Source organism: Lepidochelys kempii, chromosome 7 (genome assembly GCF_965140285.1).
Source record: "Lepidochelys kempii isolate rLepKem1 chromosome 7, rLepKem1.hap1, whole genome shotgun sequence".
NCBI classification, from domain to species: Eukaryota; Metazoa; Chordata; order Testudines; family Cheloniidae; genus Lepidochelys; species Lepidochelys kempii.
In genome coordinates this window covers 30,634,220-30,656,696 of record NC_136386.1, presented here as the reverse complement: position 1 = coordinate 30,656,696, position 22,477 = coordinate 30,634,220, and the positions used below count along the sequence as shown (strand labels likewise).

Genomic DNA, 22,477 nt, shown 5'->3' with positions numbered 1-22,477 from the left:
GGTGTTCGTTGCAGAAGGGCATAGCACTATGAAGTTGGGGCACATTCTCTTGGAGACTTAGATCTGGGCTGGAGAGCAGGCTGCTGGGAGCTGTTGTTGAAAATCTAGTCTGAGCCTGTGAAGGACCTCTGTCCCGTTTACATTTCCCTGAGTTTTTAGAGGTACTGGCCGTTTAAGACAGTGTTTCTAGCCTTTCAGTTCAGCTCCAACTCTCCTTAAATCCTTATGTCGCCTGGCAGCAGGACCCTAGGGAGTCAGGTCTTCCTCCAGCTTGTGGAGTGCAAGAGAAGGGATACCTGTTCTGGCTGGCAGGTTTCCCCCAGCAGTGTTACCCTAGTCCTTGGGGTTTCTGGTCCAGCGTGTTGGGCAACTTCCTCCCAGTTTGCTGCCTGATGCAAGGTAGTCCTCAGCCTCTCAGACAGCTGTGCTCCCTGCCTGGGATGCAGCCCATATCCAAATGTTGCTGGTCACCCACTTAACTGGAGATGGGGAGATAGCTATTCTGCCCCTTAACCCCTTAGTGGCTGTGACAATGGGGTTTATATACCCCATCACAGAAGGCTTGTCCCATTTTTGAGGGGGGCAGGCTGTGAACCAGTAACTTGCCACACTTCATCTGGTGGTAGCAATGGTAAAAGCCAAAATAGTACTGAAAGGACTCGCATTCCACTGTCATCTAAGCCTGCTTCGAGCTGTCACATCTCCCTATGGTTGAATATTACACTGGGAATGCACATTCCAGATGTGGACAAATTCCGTGGGGCAGAAAAATCTTATCACAGGAAAGTGTCTTGGCAGCCAAGAGCCACCTATTGTATTGGGAAGACTGGCAGAAGCTCTGGCCAACATCATCACTTCTGCTCTGCAGGTGCTCAATCCTCAGATGGTGAGGGTGGGTTCTGGTACCTAAGGTAGTTCAGACAGCTCATGTAGGGGACAGGATTAGAACTTAAAACTACCTTGACAAATTAAAGAATTTGTCTGAAATCAAGACAAAAGTAAAGACAAGTGCAAAGTGTGCTTAGAAAGTCAAAACCAAATGAACCAATGCATGATGGGGAAGAGCCGGCTAGGTGGTTGTACTGCTGAAAAGGATCTAGAGATGAGCGGATTACAAATTGGACATGAGTCAACAATGTGATTAAGCTGCAAAAAAGTCTTAATATTCTGGGGTGTGTTAGCAGGAGTAATGTAAGTAAAATATGGGAGGCAATTGTCCTGCTCTACTTAGCACTGAGGAATCTTAGGAAAGATGTGGACAAACTGGAGAGAGAGGCCCAAGGCTTAGAAAACCTATGAGGAAAGGTTAAAAAAAACTAGGAATGTTTAGTTTTTTGGTGTTTTTTTTTTTTTTTTTTTAAGCAGGGGACTGTAATCAAGCACTGAGAGGGAATCTCAGCTAGCTGTAGCCATGTAGGGCTCATGACACATAGCGGAAGTGGGGCTCATTCTGGTCCCTAGAAGGAAGCAGCCTTTAGGGGTGTAGGTAGGATGCTTAGGGCCCCTGGAGTATAGAGCCTGGAGGGGATCCACGTAGGGTGGGGGACAGCAGCGCGTGAAGGGAATGGATGGGTGGGGCTCAGTGCCCCACAGTGGAGTCCCCCTAGCTGCCTAGAGGGGGCGGGCCCGTCTCTATGGCAGCGGACGCCCCGCCCCGCAGCCCATATGTGGGCCCCACGCGGAGGCGGCGCTCATTCCGCGGCCGGGATGCTGCTGCCACTGGGGCTAGTCGGGCTCCTGCTGCCCGCGGCGCTGGGGGCTGCTCCGGGAGCCGGGGCGCTGCGGGAGCTGGAGGCTGCCCGGGACCCTGCGGCCCTGGAGGCGGCTCGCTTCGCCCTAGAGAGCTACAGCCGGGCAGCGGAGCAGCGCGGGGGGCCGGCCCGGCTGGGGACCATCCGGCGGGCGCAGGCCCAGGTGAGGGGCCGGGTGGAACGCGGTGTGTGTGCCGGGCCAGGGCCGGACCGGGGGTATCCGGCAGCCTGGCTGGGGATGGGGAGAACGGACTGTGGTTCGTGTTTGCAGTCACGCACCGGGTGATGAGAGCCAGGCTGGGGAGGGATCTGGTCTGTGCTGCGGTGCAGGGCTGTAAGCTGCGTCGTAAGGCCACGGCGTCGGCTGCGCAGGGGACTGGACTGGACGGGGTACAGGGCAGAGTGGCTGGGGTATGAGTTATGTAGACCAGGGAAAGGCTGGGACATATGGGCTGGAGTATTGTGTACAAGGACTAGTGGGGTCTGGCCTGGGTTATATGGACTGCGGTGGGGGTCACAGTGTGTGTTATATGGCTAAAGGCTCTGGCTTGAGTTGTAGACTTGCGGGTATACACATTGATCATACAGGGCAAAGGGGTATATTGGGTTACATGGACGGGGATACCGGGCAAAGGGGCTGGGGGGCATGGACTGGGATAGAGGATTTGGCAATGACAAAAGGAATAGGGATTGCCGACTCATACCTGGGCCTGGTCTGTGCTAGAAAATTAGGTCATCTTAACTACGTGGGTCAGGGGTGTGACAAATCCATGCCCTAAGTCTCTGTGTAGACCGCGCTAGGTCGACAGAAGAATTCTTCCATCAACCTAGCTACCGCTTCTCGGGGAGGTGGATTACATGCACCAATGGGAGAACCCCATCGGCGTAGGTAGCGTCTACACTGAAGTGCTACAGTGGCGCATCTGCGCTGCTGTCATGTTTTAAATGTAGACAAGCCCTGAGATATATGGATCCTTGGGGTTGTAGTTGATATGCTGGGGTATAGCCTGGGCTATAAGAGGGTATAGCCTGGGGATAAAGACTAGAATATACAGTAAAAGTACTAGCAGTGCCGTTTGAGTTATATGGACTGAGTTAGAGGTTCTAGACAGGTGTACAGGGCAAATGGACTGTGGGAGATGGAAATTGGGTTATATGGACTAGATAAGGGGCTGTGAACTAGATTATGTGAACTGGGGCCATAAACCGGGTTATGTGGATTGGGAGGAATTACTAATTTGTATGATTACTTATGTGTGTTTCTAAGGGCAGTTACCACCCTGTGAATCTGACTTTCCTTCTTAGTACAGTAACGGGAAGGAAACAATTAGAACCTCTGTAGAGAGAGTAACAGATTTGTGAGCAAAAGGTTTATAAAGAATCATCCTGGCCAGATAAATGTGGTCGTTTCTGTAGCTAAACAAATGGACACATGGAGAATCCTGCCGTAGGTTGGAATGTTACGAAAACACTTGCTGCAGTCTCTCGCAACATCCTAATTGAAAAATTAATTCACTTTGGCTGGGATCAGAGCACAGTCATGTGTGCTAGACATTCTCTAAGAGACTAAAGAGATAAACAGGAAGGTGTTCGAGTTGGGGAGGTGCCTAATTAGTACCATAGGGCATGGCTCTATTTAACTTGATGATTCAGGAGAAATAGCACATGAACGAAATTTGCAGAAGATTCTAATAGTGGGATCAGCTGGAAATACTGTTGAGAACTGAAATAATACAAAACACTCATTCATGTTAGAAAAATGAGCTTTTTCATGGAGATCTGCAGCTAACATGTGAGAGGAAAATTAGTCTGAAACGCAGATACTCTAATGGAGGGAGAACTGATCTGATGCATCAGGCAGTCTTTTCAGTTGAGATAGGAAAGTATGAATGCCATTGTACAAGACACTGGCAAGGCGTCATCTGGAATGCCTTGTTCCATTTTGTTCTGGTCACTCATGTTCAACAAAGATGAATTCAGATTGGCCTGGTACAGAGAAGGGCTCCCAGGCTGATGATCAGGGGCATGGAAAGCTGATTTTATGAGTGGAGACTGAAAGAGCTTGGATTAGTTTAGCCTGACCAGGCAAAGGCTGAGAGGGGATCTGTTGCTCTGTCTAGGTACAGTGGGGGAAACTCCACAGAGGGAGAAGAGCTATTGAAGCTAAAGGACAATGTTGGCAGAAGAACAAATTGGGATAAACTGGCCAGGAATCAACTGAGGCTGGAAATGAGAAGAAGGTTTGTGCCCATCAGAGGAGGGAGAGTCTGGAATACCTCCCCATAGAAGCAGTGCAGGGCAAACAACCCAGCTAGTTTGAGGATGGTGCTGGATAAGTTTTGGACTGGATTCAATGATGGGGCGTTGCCTGCAATAGTGGGGACTGGACTTGATAACCCAGGAGGTCCCTTCCAGTCCTACGTTTCTATTGACTTAAAAGCTGATAAAAGAAAATACATGTTTCACACACCCTGTTGTGACCCTTTGGAACTACTTGCCTCAGGAAGTCATTGATGTCAAGAACTTAGCAAGATTCAGAAAGGGATTGGCCATTTATATGGATATCAGGAATATTCATTTGTCCTACATAATGATAATTTTGGAAGGGATATAAAACCCTGTGCTTCAGGGCTTAAGCCGATCTCTGTTAGAGACCAGGGTGAGAGCTAATGGAGTGAGGGGACGTTATCCCATATCTTCATACTGTGGGGTTCTTGTGCCTTCCTCTGAAGCACGTGGCACTGGCCACTGTCAGAAACAGGATTTTAACTAGACAGACTTTGGGTCTGATCCAGTCTGGTGCAAGTTTCTCTTTCAGGATAGCCCTGGGGAGACACCCCGCACATCCCCTGCAATCTTGCACTCCATTCTCGGTCCCTCAGCGCCAGAGGCATCCCATTCCAGGGCAGAGAGGGCATAGCATCCTGGGACGGTGCAGGAGCCTGTCTGGCACTAGGTATAACATATGCTTTGCTTCCCATGTCCCCTTGTGACAGTAGCTAGTGTGCAGAGAGCTCCAGCCGCATCCTCTGGGGGCTGGGAGCAGAGTCAGTGCGGAGCCCTCACTCCAGCTCTACCCTGACTGGTGCGGGAGATATTCTCAAGGGTCAGTTTACTTCTATGCCAGGGCTCCTAGGAGCTCCACTAATACAAATACTAACTTTAAGAACTTTTTGCAGTGCCAGAGTGGCGTGACTGAGGAGTCAGACCCGCTAGTCTGGATTTGTAACCAGCAGGAATTAACTAACGTAATTAACAATATGTTGAATCTTTCTACTTAAGAAGTCCTGTAGAAGAGTACGTGATTAACCCTTCCAGATGCTGGTAAATAAGAAGATGCAATAATTTATCCACACCCTTTGCACATTACAAATAAACCAGTTATCGGAACCCAAAATAGGGCAAAGCGTTCTAAGCTTACAGGAGACTTGAGAGGTGAGGAAACCCTATTCGGGTATGTCTGCACTGCAGGGGGAGGTGTAACTCCCAGCCCAGGCAGACGTGCACAGGCTAGCTCTGATTGAGCGAGCGTGCCATAAATAGCAGCGTGCCAGGGGGCACAGGCTGTGGTTTGGGCTAGCCGCCCAAATCCAATCCTGTTGGAGATCCTAGGTATGTACTCAAGCGGTGGCTTGGACTAGCAACTTGGGTACGTTCCTAGGATCTCAGATGGGATTGCACTCTGGTGGCTAGCCACTTTTAGCATGCTAGGGCACATACACCTACCCCCACTGGGAATTACACCTCCCAGCTGCAGTGTTGACACACCCTTAGAACTTGCTAATGGACCGTCATGTGCCCCTGTCAGTCGCAGCTAGGCCAGTAAAGGACTATCTTCTGGAGATAACCTAGTTACCATCTTTACATCCCTACTGTGTTGGTTTCCATTCCATTTTACTTACGCCTTTGCGTTACTGCTGGGAACAATGAGGAACAGAGGAGGCAGTTTCACTCTTGTTTCTAGTCAATTTCACTTTTCAAGTTTGGCTAGCATATTGGAGGTCTGTCTAAAAATTACATTCCAATTCAACCACACGTTATTGGGCTGGATGCAGGAATCGCTGGGTGAAATTCTCTGTCCTGTGTCAGGCTCCTGCCTGATCATAGTGATCCCCTTCTGGCTTAAAATCTGCAAATTTAGCACAGGTCTACCCTCAAACTTCAGACCAGTTCTGGGAGATCTTTAGTTTTATAAAGAACTGCTTCTGGTAGATTACTTTCTGATTGCATGTTACCTCTGTATGTAGCATTGATGAGACCAGTATGGGAGTAATTTGTCCAATTGTGGGGGCCACATTTTAGAAAGAATGTTGAAAAATTGAGAGGATGTAGAGAAGAGGGCTGGGAAAAAAATGCCTGACAGTGAGAAACTTAAAGAGTGCCACCCGTTTAGCTTCTCAAAATGATCAAAAGGTGACTTGATCCTGGTGTGAAAGTACCTTCACAGGGAGAAAATCCTGGGTACTAAAGGGCTCTTTAGTGGAGAAAGGCAGAACAAAAACCAGTGGCTGGAAGTTAAAACCAGACACATAGCAATTAAAAATAAGATGCAAATTTTTACCAATTAGGGATTAACCCTCGGAACAAACTCTCAAGGGAAGTGGTGGATTCCCCATCTCTTGATGCCTGAGAGTGCAGACCTGACTGCCTTTCTGGAAGGTGCGTTAGCTGAACACGAGTTATTGGGCTTAACACAGGGGTGACTGTGTGATATTCTCTGAATTGTGCTATACAGGAGTTCAGAGTAGATAATCTAATGGTCCCGGTCTGGCTTTGCAAAATGATGAAAATGCTTTATATTCACCTGTATAATAAATAAGCTATGAAATCTGAACCCAAGTTTGTCCCAACAAGATCCCTGTAGCATCCCATGCTGTAGAGATGAGCCAGAACTTGGCTGTAATGAATATAGAGGGGAATCTTTATCAAGGCTGCCGGACACAGGCAAACCCTGGTGTTCTGTCTTTCACCAGTTCCCCATTTATTGTCACTGCATGCTAAGTTCTAGGCTGGGGTCTGCAGTAATGGAGCAGATGGTGCCATGCTCTGCCTACCTGAGAACTGTGCTCTGCTTGCAGGTGGTGAATGGGATCAAGTACTATCTGGATGTGACCCTGCTGAAGTCACCATGCAGCCAGTATGGATTCACAAACCAGGATGCCGCCATCTGTGAAAATTCAGTGGAGCCGGAGCAAATAGTAAGGACCAGGTGCTGGGTTGTGGTTTTGTTTTGGGTCTGTCACAGCTCCATCCGCTTGGCGCTACACCCCCAGCTTCGGCACAGCCTCTTGGAGGAACCACCTCAGTGTACCAGATCCCCAACGGGGGCTGGGGGGGGGGTGTCTCACCGCCTCCAGCACTCCTGTTTCCTGCTGTAATCTCTCTTCAGTGAGTCCGGCTGAGAGAGACTCCTGGTAGAGACTTGTTAATATACCTCGCCCAGCCTTTGCAGCGACACTCAAACAGTGTTGTCAAAACAGTCGGGTTTATTAGTCATCTGGAACACCACGTAGGTCGTCCTTAGGTTAGCACAGAGAAATGAAGGTCAAAGACTAGTCCCGGTCCATTCTGGCCAGCACAGAGCCCAGCAAGCTGTAGCGAACTCTCTCTCTGTCTGATGTCCTTGATTAGCTCCAAGGTGAGAGCCCAGACTCCATCCAGAAGCCAGTTCCTATCCCCCCACCTTCCCAGTCCTTTGTTCTGGAGCTGGGGTGATCTTGCTCAGTTTTCCTGCTGAGAGGTGAGGAAATCCATCTCCCTCTGGGTCATTGGTTATTAGGTGTCAGTGTCCTGGTAACTGGATTTGCCACTGGCTTCTCGGATTCTCAGTTGATATGGGGTCATCCTCGGCCAGTCCTTTTTAATGACCCATTCAGGCTTAGACAGACAGTCCTTCCCTCTCTCCCCCCCCGCCCCCCCCGGGCAGCCATACAAAATGTAGAGGAAACTGAGGCACACATAGGGGCCATAAATATATTGCAGAAAAATCCTGTTTCATCACAAGGTCCACTTAATCAGATCCACCCACTCTTAATAGGTCAATTAAACTGGTGTGACTCTAATGTCACATCACTGACCTCTGTGGGATTACGGCCAGATTCTGATCTCTGTGCACCAGGATAAGTGTGTATTCAGCTCGCTGATTTTCATGGGGTGATTGTGGATTTACACTGATATCACAGGTTTCAGAGTAACAGCCGTGTTAGTCTGTGTTCGCAAAAAGAAAAGGAGTACTTGTGGCACCTTAGAGACTAACCAATTTATTTGAGCATGAGCTTTCGTGAGCTACAGCTCACTTCATCAGATGCATCACGAAAGCTCATGCTCAAATAAATTGGTTAGTCTCTAAGGTGCCACAAGTACTCCTGTTCTTTTTACTGATACCACAGAGAGCAGAATCTGGGCAGAGATATTATGAATCACTGCCTTTCTCCTTCCCCCTGTAACTCCAGGAGGGTCACATCTCCAACTGGGTAGGAGCCCAAAGGATACACTTAATTTGCATTAAATGGAACAGGTATGATGGTATGGCTAATGGTACGGCAGCTCCCAGCATACCTTGCTTCATCTTGATTCAAGTGGAGGGCACTTATTGTTGAGCATGGCATCCTGGGATCTGTAGTCTTTGAGGCTCTGTTTTAAGAGAAGGCAGACAGTTACGATCCCAGTGAGTGGACACATTGGGAGGTCTCATCTGGGATGTGGGGTGGTGTTTAGGGATTGGACTTTTCCAATTCCTGATGGGGATTCTAGAAAGGGATGTTGTTCCCAAAGCATGATGGGGGCAGAACTCTGTGGGTGCCACCCCCGCTCCCCCACCACCTATGTCCTGTGCATATGCCACTCTTACAGGCAAACACATTCCTTCGGGTCAGAGTGGGAGAACTGGAGAAACTGGGGGGGGCTTCGTAGCAGTGGCAGGATAGAGCTAGATCTTCCTATTTCAAAAGCAGCATCACTACTGCTTGTTCTCCAGGAGAATTGCTCCTGGTGTTTACAGAAGGGGGGCTAAGACACACAGCTGATTGTCTTCTACTGGTTGAAATCAGAAGCAAGGGCACATGTGTATGTACATGCAAACCAGCGCCAGTTTCTTCAAGTATTAAAATGGGGTGTCAAAAGCAGGCAGTGGAGCTGAGGCTCTGGGAGATGGCTCTGAAACTAAACAGGGACGTTACTAACACAGAACCCAGGAGTCCGGTTACATTGTAAGCAACCTGCTGGTCTGTGTTTGTCCTGTGTCAGACTCTCCAGTCATAGTCCCATGAGCCAGGCCTCTGTCTGCTGAATCCTCTCATTCGTTGTCTTGTGACCTGGCATTAACCCAAACACGCTGTAACTAGAGGATCTTTTCATAGCTTTCATTAGTGGAGGATCAGCTGAGTAACTCGGGTGCAGCCTGTTGGCTGGAAGGAGAGGGCTGTGGAGTGAGAAGTGATTCTGCTCTTCTCTGGCATCCTTTCAGCTGAGAGTCTCAGAGCATTTTACAAATAAGTTAAGACACATGCACCCCATCCAAGAGTTAGGGAAACACTGGCCCCATTTTACAGAGTACAGCTGAGGGGCTTCCCCAGCATCATGTTAGGAGCAGAAGTAAGAGTAGAACCCAGGAGTCCTGACTCTCCTGGCCCTTCTGTTCTAACCCAACAGACCCCACCGTCCTCCCAGAGTCAGGAACAGAATCCACCATCACCATTCCCTGCCAGTCCACTCATCCCTGCTGCCTCCGGGCAGGTTTCTGTACTGCTCATTTATGAAATTCTGAGGCAAGGCCTGTTTTTCTCTCTGTCTCCTGGAAGTCTTGTCACTTTGAGGTCTGGAGTCAGCCATGGATGAACAGGAAGAGGCTGGTGAAGCAGGAATGTCGTCCAGCTGGTATGGCGGGTCTGCATGGGTGTCATCCCTTTAAAGGATCCTGACTAGAATGTAAACAAGAGCATTAAGTCTGGAATCAAAGCCACACCCCTCCACCACCTGCACATGGCCACTTGCCCTGTATTTCCCGTGTGGAAGGAGCTGGTTATGAAAGCTTTAATCCACTTCTGGCCATTAAAGAGTCCTTTGGCACTTTCCCAAATAGCTGGCTGTTAATCCAGTCTCCTGGCCAGACTCCAGCTCGGGTGCTTCCACTCTGTTGACCTAAATTCCCCCCTTGTGGATTCCATCAGCTGTCCTGTCCTCCCCACCTCACCTGCTCCGTAGCATTGCTGTGCGCTATTGCAGAGCTGCCTTATCTCATCCCAGAAGTGGCTGCATATCAGGGATCCCTGCATTGGTGAGACCACTCCTGGGACACTGCATCCAGATTGGCTGACGAACTGTGAAAAAGATGGTGACAGCTTTGGAAAGGGTTCAGAGAAGAGTCACAATATTCATCCGTTCTAAGGCCGGAAGGAACCACTGTGAGCATCTAGTCTGACCTCCTGCATAACACAGGCCATAGGCCAGCCCTGAATTAATTCCTGGCTGAACTAGAGCAGAGCTTTTAGAATAACATCCCATCTTGATTTAAACATTCCTAGTGGTGGAGGATCTACCCCAGCCCTTGGTCTGTTGTTCTGATGACTAATTCCCCTCATGGGTAAAAATGTGATTCTCATTTCCAGTCTGAATTTGTCCAGCTTCTGGCTTCAATGATTCCAGTTCTGGAAAACCTGCCTGGAGTTAGAGACTAAGGCCTGCTGTACACTCCGTTTTGTCCTGGTATAGCTGTACCAGTTAGTGATTCTGTGTAACATAGACAATGTTTCACTAACCTAGTGATATCTACCCAGCCCTAGTGTGGATGCCGTTTCCTAGGGTAAAGGAGCTTTTACCAGAACAGCTTATTCCCCTTCCTGTACTGGAATAGCTGTACTGACATAAGCACATCTATCCCAGTATAACTGCATGCACATGGAGAGGGTTGTACCACATTAACTAGAGTGGTATAGTTAAAGCAATACAAGTTTTGTGCATAGACTGAGCTTCTTAGAGCCTTAAAGAGGAAGATATGAGTTGAACTCAGGCTGTAAGCGTGTCCCCAGGGAGGAGAGTTTGGAGAGCAGAGGGCTCATCATCAGTTCAGCAGAGAGAGGCAGATTGAGACCCAAAGGCTGAGAACTGAAGCTGGACAAGTTCAGGCTAGCAACGAGGTACATATTTTTAACAGGGTGGGGTTTAACTGTTGGAACAACTGTCCAAGTGATGAAGAATCCAACCTGTCCCTGCGAGTTTTTAGGGATTGGGTGCATCTCTAAATCTATGCTCTAGCTCAGCCACCAGATATGAGCTCCAGGCAGGAAGGGCTGTCGGAGGTCCTCTGGCCTAGGCTATGCAGGAGGTCAGAGTGGATGACCACAATGGTCCCATCTGGCCTTCCAATCTGGGAATCTAGAACAGTGAATGTGCCCTCCAGTGGCTACCAACAGGATAAGGGACCTGCTACTGCTGCTAGCCAAGGGAGATCTCCTTTAGCACAAGCAATAGAGGCTGTTGGGCAGGGGTGGCCAACCTGAGCCTGAGAAGGAGCCAGACTTTACCAATGTACATTGCCAAAGAGCCACAGTAATATGTCAGCAGCCCCGCATCGGCTGCTCCGCTCCCAGCGCCTCTCGCCCACCGGCTGCCCTGCCGATCAGCGCCTCCCCCTCCCTCCCTCCCCACACCTCCCAATCAGCTGTTCTGTGGCGTGCAGGAGGCTCGCGGGGGGGGGGGGGGGAGCAAGGGCATGGCAGGCCAAGGGGAGGGGGCGGAAAGGGGTGGAGTGGGGGCAGGGCCTGTGGCAGGGCCAGGGGTTGAGCAGTGAGCACCGCCCGGCACATTGGAAAATTGGTGTCTGTAGCTCCAGCCCCGGAGTTGATGCCTAGACAAGGAGCCGCATATTAACTTCTGAAGAGCCGCATGTGGCTCCGGAGTCCCAGGTTGGCCACCCCTGCTGTTGGGCGTGAAGAAGATGGGCACTGGCCCTCATTCTCCCAAGGCATGAGATCTATACACTAACTGTGTCGGGGCTACCTGCAACGCTTGCTACTGCCTCCTCTTGTGTTTAGAGCCATCAGAGAAGGTCCAAAGTGCAGCCCCCCTGGAGCCAGAGGAGCCGGCTCATGCAAAGACACCAGAAGAGCCAGTTCGCTTGGAGGCCCTTTCCCAGGTGGGTGGCTGGCTGCCTCACTCCTCCTCCTCTCTAGCCCAGTTTGCCCTGTCCCTTGAGGGGCCCCAGTCTCTGTTCTAGTGATGGTAACTCATGTGGGGAGAGTGTGTTGGGCTGGAATTAGGACACATGAGGCCTCTTGCTCCCAGGGTAGGGCAGGGGGTGTGGCCTGGATTAGGGGGGTATGTCACCTGGGGCGGGGGTACTCCTCTGGGTTGCATTTCTCCAGTCCCCTCCCGTGATATGCTGCTTCGTACCTTCCCCCATGCCACTGCCCTGGCCTCTGGCCCCACCCCCCTTGCCACCCTGCCCCTATGCTGTGCCTCAGCATGGCACCTCCTCTGGTTACCAGCCCTAAGGCTGACCTCCTGCAATGCTCCAGAGACAGACCTGCTGCAGGAGGAGACTGAGAATGAGTCTATAGCACCCCCTACAGCCAGGCACTCACCTGGCCTTGGCAGATGGCACATCTTCCAGCATCAGCCTCTCAGATACCACCTCCAGCCTTCCAGGTCTCTAAGTTGCTTGCTTCTGTGTCCCTAGAATGCATCCGTCCAGCTGATCTCACTGTTCAAAGACTTCCTGACCACCTACAAGAAGAGCTACAAGGATGAAAGAGGTGAGCCCCAGGTGCTGGCATATCTCTTGGGCCCCCATCCCACCACCTTTCCAGAATCCTGCGAGCCAGCTCCCATCACCCTTTCAGCTCTTCCCACCTTAGAATCCTTTGCACTGGCTCCTGCAACACGGCAGGGAGCCCCCTCTATCTTGGACACACTCCCTCTCTCACAATGACTCTGACTCCCTGGGTCTGTTGTCCTGTTTAGAAACCAAGAGGCGTTTGCAGATCTTTGCGGAGAACCTGGAAAAGGCTCGGACGATCCAGGAGCTGGACCAGGGCACGGCCGAGTACGGAGTCACCAAGTTCAGCGACCTGACGGGTGAGAGGGGTGATGGCTTTGCACTCAGTATGTCCATGGAGCCCTGGCAGCACACCCTATAGGAAAGCGCTAGGAGCTCCCCGCTCTCTACGCCTGGGGCCAGGGCTGGAGTAGCTGGGAGCTCTCCCCACAGCCAGCGCTCCTGCCCCACTCTCTGCAGTGCCCCCTGCCAGGGGAGATCATAGGCAAGTACCCTGGGCTTCCTGAGTCCTGGGCGTTTCTCCAGAGCTGCCCTCTGTCTCATTTCAGAGGAGGAATTTCGCTCCCTGTACCTGAATCCGCTGCTGGCTAAACTCCCGGCCCGGCCCATGAAACCGGCTGCCATCCCCAGCGACCCGCCTCCTGCCGAATGGGACTGGCGGGAGCGTGGGGCCGTCACTGACGTCAAGGACCAGGTGGGTTTCCATGGCTACATTAATCCGCCACCCCGACAGCCGCAGCTGCAGAGCTTAGGCCAACATAACCTGCTGTGGCACTCTGTCTCCCGCTAGTGGCTAGACCAGGTATAGCGGCTGAGGCAGCTAATGCCTCTGAGCTAATGTAACTGGTTTAGAACAAGCTGTCGAGGCTCAGGGAGGTAGATACAGAGGTTGCAGGTTTGATCCCTGCATGCGACCCTTCCAGGTATGTCATGTCACCAGTGCTAATATAGCTGTCTCTGTCTCATCCCAAAGTGCACTGCTGCAAGAGGCCAGGCTCTGTGGATGAGGGGAAAGCGGTGGACGGGTTGTTCCTTGACTTTAGCAAAGCTTTTGACATGGTCTCCCACAGTATTCTTGCCAGCAAGTTAAAGAAGTATGGGCTGGATGAATGGACTATAAGGTGGATAGAAAGTTGGCAAGATTGTCGGGCTCAACGGATAGCGATCAATGGCTCCATGTCTAGTCGGCAGCTGGTATCAGGTGGACTGCCCCAAGGGTCGGTCCTGGGGCCGGTTTTGTGCAATATCTTCATTAATGACCTGAAGGATGGCGTGGATTGCACCCTCAGCAAGTTTGCAGATGACACTAAACTGGGAGGAGAGGTAGATACGCTGGAGGGTAGGGATCGGATACAGAGGGCCCTAGACAAATTAGAGGATTGGGCTAAAAGAAATCTGATGAGGTTCAACAAGGACAAGTGCAGAGTCCTGCACTTAGGACGGAAGAATCCAATGCACCGCTACAGACTAGGGACCAAATGGCTCGGCAGCAGTTTTGCAGAAAAGGACCTAGGGGTTACAGTGGACGAGAAACTGGATATGAGTCAACAGTGTGCCCTTGTTGCCAAGAAGGCCAATGGCATTTTGGGAAGTATACGTAGGGGCATTGCCAGCAGATCGAGAGACGTGATCTTTCCCCTGTATTCGACATTGCTGAGGCCTCATCTGGAGTACTGTGTCCAGTTTTGGGCCCCACACTACAAGAAGGATATGGAAAAATTGGAAAGAGTCCAGTGGAGGGCAACAAAAATGATTAGGGGACTGGAAGACATGACTTATGAGGAGAGGCTGAGGGAACTGGGATTGTTTAGTCTGCGGAAGAGAAGAATGAGGGAGGATTTGATAGTTGCTTTACCTGAAAGGGGGTTCCAAAGAGGATGGCTCTAGACTGTTCTCAGTGGTAGCTGATGACAGAACAAGGAGTAATGGTCTCAAGTTGCAGTGGGGGAGGTTTAGGTTGGATATTAGGAAAAACTTTTTCACTAGGAGGGTGGTGAAACACTGGAATGCGTTACCTAGGGAGGTGGTGGAATCTCCTTCCTTAGATATTTTTAAGGTCAGGCTTGACAAAGCCCTGGCTGGGATGATTTAGTTGGGGATTGGTCCTGCTTTGAGCAGGTGGTTGGACTAGATGACCTCCTGAGGTCCCTTCCAACCCTTCTATTCTATGATTCTATGACTGGAGTAGCTGGGGGTTTCCCTGCAGTCAGCATTCCCGCACCATTTCCTGATGGGGTTTGGGAGGGTCTGAGGGTTTGCGACATTGTCGTGTCACTCGTGGGCCATCATCTGTCTGGCCTTGTGTTTCCAGGGTATGTGCGGCTCCTGCTGGGCTTTCTCTGTCACCGGCAACGTGGAAGGACAGTGGTTCCTGCGCCGTGGGTCTCTCGTCTCACTCTCGGAGCAGGGTATGTGGCTGGCACTTGTGGCGTAGGAGCCAGAGCTGGACTGTGACACATATAAGGGGGATCCCTTATCCAGGGCCCTGTGGCTCTCCCAGCCTGCACTGCCCAGTGTTGCCACATGGGGAGCTCCCAGAGTCCTGGGCTGTTTAGCCAGGAGAGGGAGCGCATCGCATGGCTGGTGCCCCAGAGAGCCTGACCAATTCCCAGGCTTTCTGGACCTAGCTGGTTTCCCGGAGATGATGGCTCTTCGGAAATTCCTGTTAAGAGTCGATCCTTGCACCAGAGTGAAGAACCCAAACTTGCTTTGAGGAGAAGGGCGGTTGGTTGCTGGGTTCCTCCTCCCACTCCTTATTGGGGGTGGGGATTAGGAGGTGGGAGCTAATCCCCCTTCAGTGCCCTGATCTCCCCAGAGGTGTTTGCAGCTTCCTCTGTGATTTCAGCACTGTCAGCAAACCTGACTAGGTCTGGGTTGGTGGTAGAGCCAGGCAGCCCCAGTCAAAAGCGGGGGACCCTGTCGTGTTGAGCTCTACACAAGACCCTGACTGAAGTCGCTCCGTGCCCCCGGTGCTGGACAGACACACAGTGAGACAGTCGCTGCCCTGCAGAGCTTCCATTCTAACTAGACCAGGGTGAGGGCGAAAATGTGCACAGAGGGGGGAAGGAGCTTGCCGCAGGTCAGTGGCAGGGCTGGGAATAGAACCCAGGTGTCCTGACTCCCTAGTCCAGTGGCCCACGCTACCTGCTGAACACCTGTGGTGGAAAGAGATGTGGAGGAGCCAACAGGGGGTGGGGACAGCTTTGCAGCCAGCAAAGCTTTGGGAGACCCTAACAGAGCCTCGGGAGTGGCTCCAGCTGGCCACGAGCATCCCAGCTGCGAGGCTGTTCCCTGGGGGGATGGGAGCCTGAGAGCCTCGGGTCGGTAAGAGGCCGGTCTCTCTCCCTGCAGAGCTGGTGGACTGCGATGGACTGGACCATGCCTGCGGAGGGGGACTGCCTTCCAATGCGTATGAGGCCATTGAGCGGCTAGGTGAGTTCAGGACCATCCAGGCCCAATGCAGGGAGGTCAAGGCCTCATCCTGACTGGGGCAAATAGGAGAAGCTCAAGGGTTGGGCGGTTAAGGAAGATGAGCAGTTGTTACTAGCTGAGGTAAAATAGAATAGCAGGGTTGGAACTGAGGGGCATTGGCCGGGCTGTATGCGGGGGAAACCTGGGGCTGCGGTAGTAGGGGGCTGCGGGTCGGGATTGAGGGGCATTGGCTGGGCTGTGGGTGGGGGTGATGGGGAGCCTAGGGCTGGGGTTGGAGGGGGCTGCGGGTCGGGATTGAGGGGCGTCACAGAGCTTTTCCAGATCCCCGTAGTCTTGTACAAGCCCCAGGCGAGTTCCCTGCGGCAGGATCTGTCTCTTAGCCCCTGGCATTATTAACCCTCCCTTCCCGGGGATCGCTCCTTCCAGGTGGCCTGGAGACAGAGGGTGACTATAGCTACGAGGGCCACAAGCAGAGCTGCAGCTTCTCCGCCACCAAGGTGGCTGTCTACATCAACAGCTCTGTGGAGATCTCCCGTGACGAGACTGGTGAGTCTGGGTTCCTCTTACTGCCTCTGCTCTGCCTCCTAACTCCAGTCACTGGGGCCTGGTATGGGGAGGGAGGGAGACTCGGAGCTGCCTGTGGAAAAGACCTGCCCTTCCACACAGCTTTGTGTCTTAGGGTAGATTGGGACCCTGTGTTGTTTCAGGAGCTATCCAGAACTCCCAGGCGAGATCTTCCCCCACATCATGCCAGGCGCTGCACAGACAGTCCCTGCCCTAAAGAGTGTGGGAGGGGAAAGGCGGGCACAGAGCGGGGAAGGGCGTTGTCCAGAGTCACGCAGCCTGCGTGTGCCAGAGGCCCAGAGAGACCTGGCTGCAAGGAGCAAAGGGAACCTCATGAGCCATGTGAGGCCGAGACCCCTTGGAGGCTGTTGATGCCTGGCGGATTGTGCCTCTCTGCCCCCTTCCCAGTCAGCTCTGCGATAGACCCAGCGCCCCTGCCACAGCCCAAACTCACCTGTCCTGTCTGTTCCAGAGATCGCGGCGTGGCTGGCGAAGAATGGACCCATCTCCATTGCACTCAATGCTTTCGCTATGCAGGTGAGCAGATGCTTCGGGGCAGAGCCACCTGCTCTCACATCCTTATAGACTGGGTGGGATTGCAGTGGAGTTCAGACTCGCTGGTTTGTTACAGCCTGGCGCGGGCAGGCGGGGATGCAGCATGTGCCTCCGATAAAGAGCTGTGTGAAGGCCCTGAGGCTGCTGACATGTCCTACCCTGGCCCTGGGGCTCTCAGAATGAGGGGTTAAAACCTGGGACCTGAGTTCTAGCTGAAGTCAGGTGGTATTGGATCCAGTGGGATGCCAGAGAGTGAGCATTCAGCTGGGGGGGGGGCTCTCCCTTTGCAGTCAGTACTGCCCCAATACCTGGGCTTGGCACTAGGTGGTGCTGTTATACAGGGCAAGGACTCAGTAAGGGGCACTCCGCATCCCAGAGGTGGTCAGCACTGGACAAGGGATCCCTGTATTACAAAGCCCTGTGCTCCACCCTAAGGGCAGCTACATCTCGGTGGCATTGTAGGGATCTGTGCAGTTAGCTCGCTAATGTTATGTTCCTCATCTCCCTCCCCTTCAGTTCTACAGGAGGGGGGTCTCCCACCCCTTCAGGCTCCTTTGCAACCCATGGATGATTGACCACGCGGTGCTGCTGGTGGGGTATGGGACACGTAAGTGACGCTAGTCTGGAATCCACAGGAGGGCCCCCCACGCCTCGGGGACGTTGATTCCCTAGGCTCCCTTAAACCTAATGAGCCACCTTGAGCACCATCCTGTTTCCCTCCAGGACTGGCCTTGCTGGCCCTTCCTCCGTACTGTCCAGCCTAGAGCAGGTAGTTCTCATTGCCACCAGCATGTGTCACTGTTGAGCCAAGTCCCTGCTGCTCCCAGCTCTCTCTCATGGATTTGTACTGACCAGAGGCACAGAGATGGGAGGTGGCTAGCTCAAAGGCATAGTGAGTCTGGCAGAATCAGAGAGAAACCCTGGTGTCCTGGCGCCCAGCTCTGCTCTAACCACTAGACCCTACTCCCCTCCCAGAGGTGGGGATAGAACCCAAGAGTCTGGGTACTACTAAGACCAGTTTCTATAATCTACAGAATCCCCCTTGCTATAAAAGTGGAAGCTGACAGCAGGGGCTCAGGCAGTGCTGGCTAATGCTGCAACACCCCCTAGCAGCCTGGGCTCTGCCCCAGCCATGTATCAGGAACTGTCCAGCCCCCTCTCCTCAAGCTTAGCCTTCATGATGGACCTTTCTACCTTCCAGGTGACCGCACCCCCTTCTGGGCCATCAAAAACAGCTGGGGCAAGGACTGGGGCGAGCAGGTGAGTCCAGTAAGAAGCAGCTGGTGCCCATGCTGTGGGTGTGGGCTGGGATAGAGACTGCTTGGGCCACCTGGCTTTGTTCCTCTACTCCCAATCCGTCTCCCCTACACTGGCTGCCTGGCTTTCCCATCCTTCCCCCAGCCCCATCTCCAGGGAGGGGAGGCTAGGCATCCTCCCAGGAGCAGCTCATGCTGCCCTCCCTCTGTTTTCTCCCACGTTTCCAGCCTGGCCTAGTTCCCCAGTATCATCTCTGGCAGCAGAGAGCCAGGGCTGGGCAGCGGTGGATAGAAAAGGGGATCTTCCTCAGGGCTGCTGGACACAGACCAGTCCTTGTGGTTCTCCTGGGATTCCCAGCCTGCACCTCCCAGTCTTGCCACAGGGAGGTGCACAAAGCTAAGCCACAATGAGCAGGTGCTGGGTGAATTAGGCCTGGAGTAGTGGCTTGCTGGCTGATGGGAACGCACCAACCCCTCTTTTTTTCCTTTTCCAGGGCTACTACTACCTGTACCGGGGCAGCAGAGCCTGCGGGATGAACACCATGTGCAGCTCAGCTGTGGTGGACTAGACACTGCAGGACCTCCCCCACCCCACCTCCCTGTGAATCCCCTCCTCTGTGTCTCACTACCCTGCCCCCAGTCACTGCCCCAGCCCCCCGGCACCAGCCGTGCTAGGGCCTGCTAGCTTCCCTAGAGCATAGGAGAGGGACTTGAGAAGGGGGAAGGGCCCTGGCTAAGCTGGGGGAGATGCCACAGTGTGGAAACGCAAAGGGGCCGGGGAGACACTTGACTTGGGGCTGGCTGATCAGCAGGATGGGGGAGGCTGTGCCATGCCACCAGGGGGCGCTCATGCATGCATCTTGAGCCCAGAAGGGAGCCCTCTGCCCTGGAAAATGCCACCCAGAAAGAGCTGGGCTAGGATTTCCACTGCAGAATTTGTCCTTATGGGCCATCTCCCAGGGCTGCATCTTTGCAAGCTCTCCCACCGCTGAGGCTCCTGGCTCCCCCCCCCCCCCCCCGCCCGCTGAGGTGAGTGGGACAGACTTCGTGGAGTGAAAGGCCACCTAGAGTGGGCTGCTGGTGGCACTGGAGCTGCTGCCCAATCTATGCTACAGTCCCTTGGGCCTCCTCCAGCCATGGGTTTGTGCAATATCCTGGAACGGTGTGCCACTCATCTCGTGTTCCTCCCCCTGCCCCACTGAGCTGGAACCAGGGGTCTTGGCTCCCAACACGAGGACTGCTTTTCAACCCACGCTCTGGAGGCAGCTCGCTCTCTCCTGGCAGAGAAATGTTCCCCACCTGGTTTGCTTTCGTTGGTGGATTCAACACAGTCCCTGCAAGCTGTGCCCGTTCCCATCTGGGGGGGAGGCACTCTGAAAAGCTGGAAACCCTAATTTCCATATGCCATCCCTGGCCCTAATTCTGATACACTGCCCCTGGCTGGAGCTGCTGCTTCTCTCTGGAACAGGAGCTGGGCCTGCTGGTTTCCATTTTTCTAGCCTGCCTGGCTGGGTCTATTACAGGGAAACACTAAGGATTACGCTAAAGATGGGGCATTAAGCCCATGAAACTGACCAGTCTCTAGATTCTGCACCCCTCCCCGCCAAAACCATTTTTGCTCCTGTCTCATGTCTTGGGGCAGGGGTTTCAAAAGCTTCAATTTTGGGGGTGGGACCTTGAAGGAGCCTGGGTTTACAAAGGACAGGCCCTTAAGTCACACTCCCACCCAGCTGTGGCTTTTGGAAAACATTAATTGCGGTGCCCCAAATTCTCCTGGCTCTCAGAGAAATGGAGGCTGCTTTGCAGGAGGGTAGACTAGACTGCAGGAGACAGCCAGGTTCGGCCCTAGACCAAGCCTGCCCCTAAATCCAGCCCTGGGTACAGCCAGCTACTGTTTAGCTGAGATTTCCTCCCCTGGCTCTCCTTTCACTGCCAGGTGGGCAGTCCTCCCTCTGGGCTCCCCTTACAGGGCAGAGTGGAAGAAAAGCTCCCTTAAATTCCAGAGCTCAGTCCTGGCACCAGCTTGCACGTGAGCAGGGCTGGTCAGCCAGGAAATCTCTCTTGGAGGCAGCAGTTCTCTGGGAGGGTGGGGGAAGGGAGCTTGGAGCACTGCATGCTGGGAGTTATAGTCCACCCACGTCACACACGTGCTGTATTTTTCAGGTTTCAGAGTAGCAGCCGTGTTAGTCTGTATCCGCAAAAAGAACAGGAGGACTTGGGGCACCTTTTTCAGCCACTCTGGTGTTGTAATTTGGCTCTGAGCGAAGAGAATCCAGCTTTCCTTTAATGCCAGACTGGCTTTCCCAGGCTCCCAGACAGGAGCGTTAATATCCTGCCTGGAGCTGGTCAGAAAATATTTGATTTTTTTCAGTGGAAAGGTGTGATTTTTTAATTTTTTTTCAAGAACGCAAAAAAAAAATTGATTCTGAAAAGCTGCCAAGCTGGGATCCTTGCATCTCCCATGATGCATTGTAGTCTCCCCTCTTGCTGGCTAACCCCAGTGCCTCATGGGAGTTGTAGTTTAGGTGCTTCTTGTGCCCATTCTCTGCAGGCTGGGATCCTTACTCAGGCTAACCTCCCATGTTACACTGTGCTCTCCCCTTTTGGGGAGGCAAAGGTGGTGTGTCATGGGAGATGTAGTCTGGGGAGCACAGTCCGTAAGGGGGAATAGGGACACGAAGCATCTGAACTGCACTCCACTGTGGCGTTGTGGTAGCCTGTGGGAACTGGAATATTTAATTGCCAAACTATTTTGATTGCCGGGTGTTTGGTTTTTTTGACACAGAAACAAAAACAATCTAGATTTTTTTTTCCACCAAAACCAGATCGTTTTCACGAAATATTCCTTTCGGTGAAAACGTAATTTCCTTCAGGAAAACCAGGTGGGTCAGACAATTTTTGCCCAACCTATATGCTGCCTCCACTGCAGCCTTGTCCCTTCCCACGCAGGGGGTGGGCAGGTGCAGTCTACACTAGGCCTCCTGGCTTCTGCTGCCAGCTCTGCTGCTGCCAATCTGCGTGGTCTGTGGGCAAGTCCCTTCTCCTTATCTGTACAGCAAACATGGGCTATACCCCCTCCCCCTCCCCGGGGTGCAAATTCATATAGGAAGCCCTTTGTTCAGGCAAAGTGTTATTGTCAGAGTAGGTGATCAAAGTTGGGGAAGATGGGGGGGGGGAAGCTCTGTGGCTCCCTATATCTCCTGCCCCTCGCCCCAAGCACTGGTGTAAGTCCACAGTAGGATATGGTCGAGTAGGCCTAGCTGTGATCTCGCTGCTAAAACCGTTCCATTACATTTGATTCTTTCCGTTTCGCAGAGCCGCACGTAGCACAGGTTGGGGGCTCTGAATGAACGCTGCTAGAGGCTCGCTGCAGTATTTCCCCTCCGGGGGCTCCATGGTCAAACGCACTTTGAAAGTGGATTTGCACAAGGCAAGGGGGCAGTAGCCTTTTGTGATTCTGCTTTATGCCTGCCCGGGAAGGATCTAGTCCTCCCAGTGTGTTACTGAGTGACTGGGCTTTTAGTGCCATCATCACCAGCCCAGATCTCTCCTAAGCAATAAAGAAAAGCCTGCAGGTTGTTGGGTTTTTTCCCCCTCCATTCTGGAAACTCAGGACTGAATTAGCTGATCGGGGTTCTGGCTCACGGACTGAAATGGCACAGAAAGGGGGCTAGAGTTCTGATCCTTTGTGGGACTGAACCCCTGCTTAAAAGAACGGGCACTTGTCCCAGATAGACCACAGCAAGGAAGCTGCATGTACAGGTAGGACAAAAGTTCAGCGCACCATGGCCTACCTCCCAGACGTGGGAGGAACAACGGGCTGCGGTTTGTTAAGCACTTTGCTTTTGGAGGATGCTGTTACAAGCAGAGGAGCAAGGAGGGGGTGTGTGAGAGGCTTTTTGGTGGCAAAGTTGGATTTTCCCCCTTGTCGTTTGCATGGAGAAAAATTCTGCTGGTTTTGTAACAGAAAAATGCGAAGGGCTGTTCTCTGTGCCCGATCTGTGCACCTGGAGGAGAGGGAGGGCAGGCTGGGCCTGCCACAGAGCAGTTGTAGCAGGAGCTCAGAGCAATGCTGTAGGGTTTGATGTTCCTTGATCTGCGTTGTACACTAATAATAAATGATGAACCCAGTGCCTGAGCTGCAT

General features: G+C 52.6%; 1 protein-coding gene across 1 annotated transcript; it reads left to right on the top strand.

Annotated features, from left to right (window-relative positions):
* Positions 1–1,650: 1,650 nt before the first annotated feature.
* Positions 1,651–22,463, top strand: LOC140914272 (cathepsin F). Its single transcript, XM_073351690.2, has 14 exons — positions 1,651–1,914; positions 6,830–6,949; positions 9,551–9,626; positions 11,783–11,883; positions 12,427–12,502; positions 12,711–12,824; positions 13,074–13,219; positions 14,837–14,933; positions 15,877–15,957; positions 16,384–16,503; positions 16,994–17,058; positions 17,593–17,683; positions 18,278–18,336; positions 18,827–22,463. Exons 1-14 carry the CDS (start codon positions 1,666–1,668, stop codon positions 18,899–18,901), a joined length of 1,470 nt encoding a protein of 489 aa, XP_073207791.1. The 5' UTR covers positions 1,651–1,665; the 3' UTR covers positions 18,902–22,463.
* The last annotated feature ends 14 nt before the right edge of the window (positions 22,464–22,477 follow it).